The 11,817-nt window shown below is 45.5% G+C and overlaps 1 protein-coding gene across 1 annotated transcript in view; it reads right to left on the bottom strand.

Moving 5' to 3' along the window:
- Window positions 1-6,732: 6,732 nt before the first annotated feature.
- Window positions 6,733-11,817, bottom strand: part of THOC5 (THO complex subunit 5) — a 36,384-nt gene continuing 31,299 nt past the window's right edge. The window contains 3 exon segments of the mRNA XM_047696951.1: window positions 6,733-6,935; window positions 10,009-10,199; window positions 10,851-10,966. Of these exon segments, the coding sequence (XP_047552907.1) occupies window positions 6,872-6,935; window positions 10,009-10,199; window positions 10,851-10,966 (371 nt within the window). The 3' untranslated portion in view covers window positions 6,733-6,871.

Here is an 11,817-nt window from a genome sequence, read left to right as displayed (position 1 = left end):
TCTGGTTCTCCCTCTCCCTCTGCTGCTCTGCCTGCTTGTGCTCTCTCGCTGTCAAATAAATAAATGAAATCTTTAAAAAATATAAAAAATAAACAGCTGAATTCAGTTGTGCCTGAAGTCATCCAGTGAACTTCTTAGTCACTTGAGTCAATAAATTCTTTTTTGTTTAAAAAATATGTATCAAAGAGAGCATGGGTGGCTCAGTCTGTTAAGCATCTGCCTTCGGCTCAGGTCACACGATTCCAGGGTCCTTGGATTGAGCCCTGTGTCAGGCTCCCTGCTTAGCAGGGAGTCAGCTTCTCCCTCTCCCTCTGCCCTTCCCCTGCTTATGCTCTCTCTGTCAAATAAACAAATACATAAAATATTTTAAAATAAACCCAATAAATTATGGTACATCCATTGAATGGAATAGTATGCAGCTGTAAAGAATGAGGAATCTCTTTATATCTGCACTGATACAGAAGAATGTCTAAGATATGAAAAAAATTAAGGGGCAGAACAATGTATGTAGTATGATATTTTACAAAGAAATGGAAAAATAATTTGTGTTTGCTTACAGAATTTTAAAGGATACAAAAGAAAGTAAGCAAGTTGGTTGCTTATTGAGGGAGATAGGAATTAGGCAGGTCGGGGATAAGATTGACAGTAAAACCTTTCACTGTACTTTCACTTTTCATGCTTTCTGGTTTTATGAAATTTGTGAATGAGTTATTATTCTAAAAATCAAATTAAGGGGGCGCCTGGGTGGCTCAGTGGGTTGAGCCGCTGCCTTCGGCTCAGGTCATGATCTCAGGGTCCTGGGATCGAGTCCCGCATCGGGTTCTTGCTCGGCAGAGATCCTGCTTCCCTCTCTCTCTCTCTCTGCCTGCCTCTCCATCTACTTGTGATCTCTCTCTGTCAAATAAATAAGTAAAATCTTTAAAAAAAAAATAAAAATAAAAAAAATAAAAATCTAATTAAGAATTTTGTACACTATGGTCTAATTTTTGTGAGATAACAAATAAATACATATGAGATTGGAAAATACAAAACACCCAGCCCAGGAGTGTTTATTCTGTATACAGTAGGAAATAAATACTGTACTGGTCCTGTGATTGGTTTTGGGTCCTTCATGTAGGACTTTATATCTCAACTTGTTAGATTGGGTCTAGTCTTTTTTTTTTTTTTTTTAAGATTTTATTTATTTATTTGAGAGAAAGCAGGAGGGGGTAGGGTCAGAGGGAGAACCAGACTCCCTGCTGAGCAGGGAGCAGGATGCAGGACTGGATCCTGGGGCTCCAGGATCATGACCTGAGCCAATGGCAGTCGCTTAACCAGCTGAGCCACCTGGGCACCCTAGATTGGGTCCATCTTTAAAATATTTTTATTAGGGGCGCCTGGGTGGATCAGTGGGTTAAGCCGCTGCCTTCGGCTCAGGTCATGATCTCAGGGTCCTGGGATCGAGCCCCGCATCGGGCTCTCTGCTTGGCAGGGAGCCTGCTTCCTCCTCTCTCTCTGCCTGCCTCTCTGCCTGCTTGTGATCTCTGTCTGTCAAATAAGTAAATAAAGAAAATCTTTAAAAAAAAAAATAAAATAAATAAAATATTTTTATTGCACAAATATACTCTGTGGGTCTTCCCCCAGCCTCCAAGGTAGGTGGAACACTACCACCAGGTAGTGTTGCTGTTTCCTTTCGTTTAGGTCATCCATGAAGGTAGTGAGAAAGCCAAGTTAGAAGAGGGTGTGGCAAGAGCCCAGGAAGTTGAGGTGACCATCTGGTGGGAACCAAGACATAGGCCCATAGACAGCAGGGAACAGATGTGTGGCTAATGGGCTGTGGTTGGCCTAATAACAGGTAATGAGAGCACAGCTCCAGTTGAGGAGCAGGTGTCCATTGGCTTCTACTTCTCTAACCTCCATTCTTAGCCACAACTGATGAAAGTGCTGCTGGCAAGGAGCGACTGGACCAGATAGAGTGGGCTTCCACAGTCTGGGAGCCCTCTGGCCAGGGAATGGCACACCAGGTAGCAAAGGCCTTCCTCATTTAAGAGGCCTTTTCTCCAGGCTGAAACTGGGAGGGCAAGGATAAGAATCCCTCCCCTTGGGGTGCCTAGGTGGCTCAGTGGGTTAAAGCCTCTGCCTTCAGCTCAGGTCATGATCCCAGGGTCCTGGGATCGTGCCCTGCATCGAGCTCTCTGCTCAGCAGGGCGCCTGCTTCCCCCTCTCTCTCTGCCTGCCTCTCTGCTAACTTGTGATCTCTGTCAAATAAATAAATAAATAAATAATCTTTAAAAAAAAAAAAAAAAGAATCCCTCCCCTTTGGTGAATGATGCTAGGTGCTGGGCATGGTGCTAAATTGATGCTTAATCCCTACAACCACTCCCAGCTGCAGGCAGGAACCCCCCCAAAGCTTAGAGTCCAGCAACCTGCCCAAGTTGCTCAAGTGTGGAACAAGGACCTGATAGGTTAGCCTGACACTAAGTTGTACTTTTTTTTTTTTTAAAGATTTTATTTATTTATTTGAGAGAGCGCACGAGCAGGGTGAATAGCAGAGGGAGACCGAGAAGCAGGCTCAATCCCAGGACCCTGAGTTCATAACCTAAGTCCAAGGCAACACCTACCTGACTGAGCCACCCAAGTGCCCCTAAGCTATAACTCCTGATCACCACAGTGCTCTTGGTGTACTTGTGTTGCTGAAATGGACAAATGGCCCAGCAAGAGTGCCAGTCTGAAACTATGCTGGGCCCAGAGCTGTTCGTAGAAAAAGGAAAGTCTTGGAGGCAGATAGACCTGTTGAGAGCTCATCTTGGGTGTGCAGCTCAAGAAAGCCGGTAGGCATGGACATGTCACTTAACCCTCTGAGCCTCAGTTTTCTCATCTGTAAAAACGAAGGGACTGTGTATTCTTGGTAGTCTGTTATAATTAAATAGGACAGTGAATGGAAAATTGTGACTAGCACCAGGCCTGACCCAAAATAGATGCTTAACACCTGTTCTCAACAGAGTCTGTTGAACACCATGGAAAGGACAGAGGTGGGGCTACGGACAGGGAGAACGTTCCTTTGGCAGTCTGGCAGCTCTGCTCCTTCCCATGAATAGGACTTTTAGCCATTTTCCCCACACTGATCAGGAGGAACACTCTTAAAATAAAAAGAGGCTTTTAGATTTATTTGTAGAGAAAAGAGGAGAGAGCAAGTTGGTTAGAAAATAAAGGAGAGACTAGCATATACTAAGTAACCAAGAACATGAATGGTAGCTTTAAAAAGGCTAGGAGAGGGGCACCTGGGTGGCTCAGTGGGTTAAAGCCTCTGCCTTCGGCTCAGGTCATGATCCCGGGGTCCTGGGAGCAAGCCCCGCATTGGGCTCTTTGCTCAGCGGGGAGCCTGCTTCCCCATCTCTCTCTGCCTACTTGTGATCTCTGTCAAATAAATAAAAAATAAAAAATAAAATAAAAAAAAGGCTAGGAGAAGCACCTGGCTGGTTTAGTCAGTAGAGCATGTGACTCAAACTTGGGGTGGTGAGTTCAAACCTCACGGTTGGGCATAAAAATTACTTAAAAAAATTTCAATTCAATTTAAAAAATAATAAAAAGGTTAAGATAGATATGAAACATAGGCTGGGTCCCAGGTGTGGAAGGATGACAGAAAGGGACTGCTCTCTGGGATGTGCCGCAGGGATGGCCAAGGCCAATTTTGGTTGAGGAAGCTTCAAGGTCTTCCCAAGCCAGACTCTTCTAATCTGCTGACTGGAAGCACAAGTGCCTTTTAAGTAACTCAAATGGGCTGGACTATCCTGGGCTTCTCACTAGTTTGAAAACACTTCTCCTTACAGCCAAAGGATTCCTTTGTTCAGCCAGCTCCTTTGAAGAGGGAAAATTTCTTCTGGAGGGTGACAGACTCTGACATCCCCTGCCCAGAAAGCAGAGCCTTTCCCCACTGCTCACAAGCCATCTTTGCAACCTTGTCCCAGCTGTCGGAGACGAGCTTTTGTGCTGAGTCAGTTTGGCTGTCTTCCAGCCAAAGAACAGTAGAGGCTGCAATGCAGGGCCATTAAAGGAACTATTTTTAGACCCTATTTCAATCTTATTCAGCACAGGCAGTGAGACACAGGGCCTGAAGGTGGCCAGACCAAGGGGATGCTGGCAGGGACAGAGTCCAGGCAAGTAGGTCAGGAAAAAGACAAAGAGATCACACTAATGTGGAAAGAAAGAAGCACACAGAGGGAGGTTCACACTGCTGCCCAAGGTACCCAAGACAGAAGATGGGGAGCTGCTTGCAAAGAATTGGGCCCTCTGCGTTCTATGAGGAGTCACCAAGAAAAATGAGAGAAGGGAAGAAAGTACAACCACTTCCAAAAAGAGACTAGGGCAACGTGCACCTGGGGAGCTCGTTAAAAATATTCTTCACTTCCTGTGCCCATCTTAGTTCAACGGAGACCGAATATTACAGTGAGGCATGGGAATCTGTTAATTTCTTCCTGGGATGGGGGATTCACACATATTGAAATTCGAGGATCACTGGGCAGAAAAGTCTCTACCTCTGAACTCAAAAGAATGATGTGGGCCGAGGACAGGCAGAGGTAGTGGCAGTCATTAAAACAGCCACCAGAGGTGACATTTTCCTTTTTTCAAGGGCTCAGGCTTCCATCTATAAAATGAAGGGCCTGGCAGTCCCAGGAGTCTCCTAGTTCTTTCTCAGGAAATCCTTATCACTGGCATGCTCAGTGATCAGCCAAAAGAACAGGAGGAAACAATTCTTATACCAGATGCCCATATTATCCAAGGAAAATCAGCAGAAGTCCAATAATGGGGAACAAAGTTCGAAGTATACTGTGGGAGAAAAAAGCCACTTGATCAAGACTATCACAAAAATTGGGACGTCTGGGTGGCTTGGTTGGTGAAGCATCTGCCTTCGGCTCGGGTCATGATAACAGGGTCCTGGGATCGAGTCCCACATCAGGCTCCCTGCTCAGCGGGAAGCCTGCTTCTCCCTCTGTCTGCTGCTCCCCCTGCTTGTGCTCACTGGGTCTTTCTCTCTTTTTGACAAATAAATAGGTAAAATCTTAAAAAAAAAAAAAAGACTCACAAAAATAAACTTTATATACATTAAAAATGGCTACAAGAGTAGATTTTGTAGATTTTCATCTGGTAGTTAAAAACTTTATAGATCATTCTTAGATGTATGTAATAATTCTTTTTTTTTTTTTTTTAAAGATTTTATTTATCTATTTGACAGAGAGAGAGATCCCAAGTAGGCAGAGGGGAAGGGGAAGCAGGCTCCCTGCTGAGCAGAGAGCCTGATGTGGGACTCGATCCCAGGACCCTGAGACCATGACCTGAGCCAAAGGCGGAGGCTTAACCCAATGAGCCACCCACATGCCCTTATAATAATTCTTTTTTTTTTTATTTTTTTTATTTTTATTTATTTATTTGACAGAGAGAGATCACAAGCAGACAAGAGGCAGGCAGAGAGAGAGAGAGAGAGAGGGAAGCAGGCTCCCTGCCGAGCAGAGAGCCCGATGCGGGACTCGATCCCAGGACCCTGAGATCATGACCTGAGCCGAAGGCAGCGGCTTAACCCACTGAGCCACCCAGGCGCCCCTATAATAATTCTTTTTTTTAGTTTTATTATTATTATTTTGGTAATCTCTACACCCAACTTGGGGCTCTAATTCATGACCCTGAGATCAGGAGTTGCATGCTGTTCTGACTGAGCCAGCCAGGTGCCCCAAGTATGTAATAATTCTCTCTCTTTTTTTAATATTTTAATTGAGAGAGAAAGGGAGAGAGAGGGAAAGAGACAGTGAGAGCGGCAGTGGGGGGGGGCAAGGGAAGGGAGAAGCAGGTTCCCTGCTGAACAGGAAGCTGGACATTGGGCTCAATCTCAATAACGACCCAAGCCGAAGACAGATGCCCAACTGACTGAGCCACCCAGGTATGCCTGTAGTAATTCTTAAATATTTTCCAGCTTTATATCTTATTTCTTAAATAATGAATTGAAAATTGACTTTTTTTTTGAGGAGACGGGGAATAATTTTCTGACAAAACTGTCCAAGAACACTTTATGCCATCCTTCACTTTGACTTTTGCAGAATTATAAAGGAGGTTATTTTGAAAATATTTTAGAGGGTTTTATCGATTTTCCTCGGACTTCTCTTAATTCCCTGAGAGTCGAACCATTATTTTTGAGGCACTTATCATGTCCTCACCATGAAGATTCTCTTCAAATGGCTCCTGGTCTCACTCTGCCAGAGCCTTATTAGATGGTGGCTCTACTTGTGATTCTCCAAGACCATTCTCACTGACTTCACACAATGGAGCAATATTTACAATTACTCCTTGTACCTGTCTTCTCTTTGTGCTGCACAGTCAGATGTTTATAAAATCCAACAATCAGAGAGAATCTGGCCAATGAAGGTACTGAAGTTAGTGGAGGGAGAGAGGGGAAGGGAAAGAACTTTTGTTTTTTTGGGCTATGCTCACTTGGGCTTTCCCTGCCACCTTCTAACAGCAGGGACTTAGGGTAATAAACACCAAAATAATGAGGCCCTCCCAAAGCAAGAACAAGAAAGATGAGTGGGGATAAGAGGGCAGCATCTTTCTACAGACTCAGAATATTCTGCATTCTGCTTTTCTTGGCCACCTAGAGAAAGCCAGTCCACAAAAACTCTTTCACACTATGCTGTGGTCCCCAACTGCCCTTCCAGACTGCAAATCCACCCCCGTCGTCTACAGGAAGCCACAAGACAAAGGCCACTTGGTCAAGTGACACTTTAATAAGCTAGAAATAAAAAAACCTGTCTTTGGAGACTATCAAGAGCCACATGTGGGCCAAAGCAGAAGGCAGAGGCATAGCACTTTGGTCATGGCAGGGAACAACAGGCTGAGTGGAAGGTCAGCGATGGCTGAAGAATCCTTGCGGATGGTTATATTTAAACGGCTTCATCCTGCTGGGGCCCCTAAAGAAACAGGAGAAGGGAGATCAGTTAATACCATGCCCTTTGGGCTGACAAAATAAATTACAATTCATCCGCACAAGGGAAAACTATGCAGCTGCTGGCAGGTGAAAAACGAATGAAAAGCAGACTGTAAAACAATATGTAAGGTGTCATACTGTTTTGGCGAAAATGTATGCTTGCAAATGCATGAACACAAACCTGGAAAGGCCCTCACCAACAACAGGCACTTCGGAGACCCTCACTTTTTAGTGTTTTTACAAAACTGCTCATTGATGTTTTTATGTTTGACACCAAACATATTTCTCTCTCTTTTTTAAAAGATTTTGTTTATCTGAGAAAGAAAGAGAGGAGAAAGAGAGTGAGTGAGCGCACAGGAGCAGGGGGTGAAGCAGAGGGAGTAGCAGGCTCCCTGCTGAGCAAGAAGCCCGATGCGGGGCTCAATCCCAGGAGCCCAGGATCATGACCTGCACAAAAGACAGATGCTTAACCAACTGAGCCACCCAGGTGCCCCTATTTAATTTTTATAATAAGAAAAATGAAGAAAAAAACCTTAAAATCCTCCTTTGCAGGGAGATTCCCGTGTAAGCAGGAGTGAAAAGAATCCGCACTCAGTGTCTGCCAAGAGCCACGTGCTTTATACTACTACCTCTGAGATACTATTTCTACCATTTTATAGATTTTACAGATGAAGAAACAGTCTCGGGGAGGTAAACTGCCCGAATGTTATCGTCAGAAAGCAACGGGCTCAACTTCAAAACCAGGACTAACACTAAATCCTACTGGCCACAGGCAGCCTGACAATCATGGCCAAAACCTCAACACTCTGAAGCTAAGGTGCTTCAGCTATGATGCTAGGGATTTGGGGATACCAGGCAAAACTTCACAAACAGGCCTCTTCTACCCAACTCCACAGTGAACGATGTCCGTCTAAAGGGCCACTTTTGTCTGCTATGGTTGACATTCAGTAGTAACTTGAAAGGTGACACCCTGGATAGCAGTCTGAAGGGTGTGTGTGTGTGTGTGTGTGTGTATGTGTGTGTGTTTACAGAGATGAGAGAAAGGTTTTTATTCCAATACCGATGCAACCACTTACTTAAATGAGGGCTTACTCTGCGTGCCATCGTATTTAGCACTTTACACACTACATCTCATTTAATTTCATCTTCCCTACAATACCTGAGGTGGATGCTGTTTTGTTTTGTTTTTAACCAATGAGGACTCTGAAGCTCAGGCGGCTAAGTGTAGACCCTCATCACATAGGCTGGAACTGCAATGTGAACCCACATCTTTTTGGGCCCAAAGTCCTTGCTCATAACCATAATGACATATACTCCCAACATCACAAGGGCACAGAATCACCTGGGCAAGTCTAGACATATGGCTAATGGAGAACCCACAGTCTGAAGGTAGCCAGCCACAGGCAGAACTAGACCTCCTGTCTCCCACTGCCAGGCCAGCACTTTGCAGCCCAGTCCCTTGGCCTGATACCAGTGGTCAGCTGGACTCTAGGCCGAGAAACTTGCATCTCTCCAGTCATGGGGTTAACTGGATCTGAGTAGCCAAAGCAGCACCGACCCAGAATGCCCTGATGGAGGACCTCTGCCTGGGTGACAAAAAGCACTACAGGAAACGGATCCTTCGGGAACCATTAGGTAACAGAAAATAAACACTGGCCGTGTGAGAGCTCCCACCCTCGAAATGTGTTACAGCAGGTAGGGAGGGTGGGAAGAACAGAGTTCTCACACAGACTCACTAGGGAGAGCAAGTCCTAGAAGCTACCAACATCTAGCCGCCAGCTCCGCCTTCCAGCAGCCACTTGGGGGCTGGAACTGGTTATTATCAGATAACATGAAGAACCAGGCCAGGTGGAGGTGCCAGATGGAGGGAGGAGGATGCTGGCACAGCTTCCAGGTGCTGGGACTGGCTATCTGAGGTGAGGGGCAGGTAAGGGACCTTTAGACTGACAGGGAATACAGGGATGCCCCAATTAGAAACAGATTATAGCCCTTCCTCTCTCCCGGACACCATTCCTCCCTAGCTGCTTGCTCAAAAGGGAAGGGATGCCTAACAGCATGGACTCTGGAATTTTGAAATTGATTCTTTAAGAACAAAAACATGTGGAGTGCCTGGGTGGCTCAGTCAATTAAGCATCTGCCTTTGGCTCTGGTTGTAATCGCAGGGTCCTGAGATAGAGCCCCATATCGGGCTCCCTGCTCAGTGGGGAGCCTGTTTCTCCCTCTCCTTCTGCTTGTGCTGTCAAATAAATAAAACAAAACAAAAAACAAAACAAAAAAAGAACAAGAACATGTGTTAAGGGATAAAAGGGAGAGAAAGGACCTCACCAAAGTGAAAAGAAAAGTAGCTAAAAGTGCCATGAGCACAGACACACTGAACACCAAGTCATCAGGACCTAATGGCATTTTGTGAGCCCTGCCTGTGCCAGGAACCGTTCTCATAGCTTATGTGAATTATCTCTAATTCACCACGAGCCAGACAATATACTTCCATGTCAGCCTTTAGGAAATAGGTCCAGAGCTAAAGTGATTCTGACAAGATCACACAGCTGGTGAGCAGCAAAGCAATGATCTGTACTTATTATTTGTCTTACCTCAGAACTGGTTTCTTCCATGATGCCCAACTGCCTAGAGCTGCCATTCTCATAGACTCGAGAGCATTCCAGGAAGAATATGGCAGACTCTGGGACTGGTGGGGCTTTATGTAGTTTTAAAAGCTTATTTGGACAATAAAAAGCAAACCATGTTGTTTTCCAAAAGAAGCACAGGAAATTTAGCTAAATCCTTTTGATTCTGGTGGGGCTCACTCAGTGGGTGGCCCACCTTCAGGTGCTCGAGAAGAACAGCTGGACCAGCTATAGGAAGTGGGCTTTAGGAAAGAGGGAGAAAGCCCTCCTCAGAAAATCTGGCTACAGAATTTTTATTTCCACTGTGAACAGAGACAAGCACACGTGAGTACAAGCACGCCCTCCATGCCAGGTCTGATCTCTGCCCCGAGTCCCTGACAGAGGCAGGGCTGGACACCTCCAGAGCCCCAGTGTTCCCACCCGTCCCCTCACCTGAAAAGCCGCAGACACATCTTCTCCTGGGGAAACTCCTTCGGCCCCTCCACACTGTCATCATGGCTGTCAGTCTCCAGGTAGACATCTAGCAGCACACACAGGCGCTGCAGCTGGTTGGTCAGGAGCTGATGGCTGGGTCGGGGGCCGCACAGCTCCTTGTAGCAAACGTTGACCTCGCTCTCCATGGCCTAAGGAGAGGGAAAGCCAGAAACTCAGCACTACCTTTAGACTAACTGGGTCTGACAGCTCCACAGGAACAGTAGCCAGGCCTCTATAGGAGCTAGGTCACACCAGATCAAACCAGATGGGTTTATCCTCAGGCTCAGGACAACAGCGTCTTCCTGATTCTGACCTATAACTTTCCCTAGCCAACATTCTCACAGCCAAGAAGATGGAGGTGTGTGGAGAAAAGATCTCAAGACCTAAGTCAGAAGGTATTAGCATTAAAAACATGATCCATGGCCAGAAGGCCACTACAGAATCAAATCAACAAGTACAATGATATTTACTAGCTACAATAATCTCACACACCACCTCATTCCAACACTTCCATGCTTCCCAGTTTATTCACATTTCCACCAAAGCCCAAGACAGCAACCTTTCAAGGCAAGGATTTATAGTATCCCCATTTTAAAATGGGGTGACGCCAAGCTAGGCGCTAGGCTTTTTCTTCTACTATACCAAAAAGCCTCCAGCAAATTCTACAAATCCTGGCAGGCCCCACGGTCCACTGGAATTAGACCAGTGGCTAAGCTCTCAGTTGCAGCAGGTCCTGCCACCGGCCCTCCCTCCCCAAGAGGTTCTCCGTGCTCTTTCCATCCCCTCCAGCAGGGTCTTACCCGAATATTGTCATCGTTGCTATTGGTTTTCTCCCCTTTCCAGTTCAGACAGAGCTGGAAAACAGGTGGGATGGAGGAGTAGCCAGGGTTTAGCACCACAGCAGCCTGGAGTTTGGCTGGGAAGGGAGTAAGGAGGAAAAATCAGTTCTGAGACGGAGTATGCCAGTCATGGACCCTCCCCAATAGGCCCCTGAGGCTAGTAGCTCTGTCTTGTATTAATCCGAGTGTTGCACAGCACATTCTAGTAGTTTTATTTTTGTTCTAAATCTCCTAAGTAGAACTGTCAGGTTGCAGAATGTGAGGTCCTGTGACTCTGGTCCCTCCAAGGATGCAGAGGTGTGTGGACTCCCCAGAGTCTGGTCCACACTGGGTCTGCCCAAGTTTTATTTGCTCCTTTGACAGAAGTTTATTTTAACTGGCATTTCTTTCTTTGCCAGCAAGTTAAGGATTTTCCCATGTGAAGGCTATCTGTTTTTTCTTTCCAGCAATATTGTGTACTAGCTATTACATCAAATATATTTACTCTATTCCTTTTCTTTTTAGGTATTTGTTATGTGAAACTTTTTAATAGCCAACAGATAGAGTACTTACTGTATTCCAAGCACTGTGCTGAACTCTTTACACACATTTTATTTCATCCTACCAATGATTCTATGAGATGGGTACCATTATTACATGCCCGTTTTATATATAAAGAAAATGAGGCTCTGACAGAATCTTCTTAAGATCAAACAGTTGCAAAGCAGCAGTGCTGAGCTTAACTAGAACTGTCTGATATCAAAGCTATGTTCATACTCCTTATAGGAAGTAGTTGTATTTCTTTTTTATAGACTTTGAGAGAGAGAAGGAGAGCAAGCACGAGCAGTGAGAGGGGTAGAGGGAGAGGGAGAAGCAGACTCCTTGCTGAGCAGGGAGCTCGACACAGGGCTTGATCCCAGGACCCTGACATCATGACTTGAAGTGAAGG

The sequence above is a fragment of the Lutra lutra genome, chromosome 12 (assembly GCF_902655055.1).
Source record: "Lutra lutra chromosome 12, mLutLut1.2, whole genome shotgun sequence".
Lineage (NCBI taxonomy): Eukaryota > Metazoa > Chordata > Mammalia > Carnivora > Mustelidae > Lutra > Lutra lutra.
The sequence above is the reverse complement of the archived record's forward strand: the minus strand, read 5'-3'. Positions and strand labels throughout refer to the sequence as shown.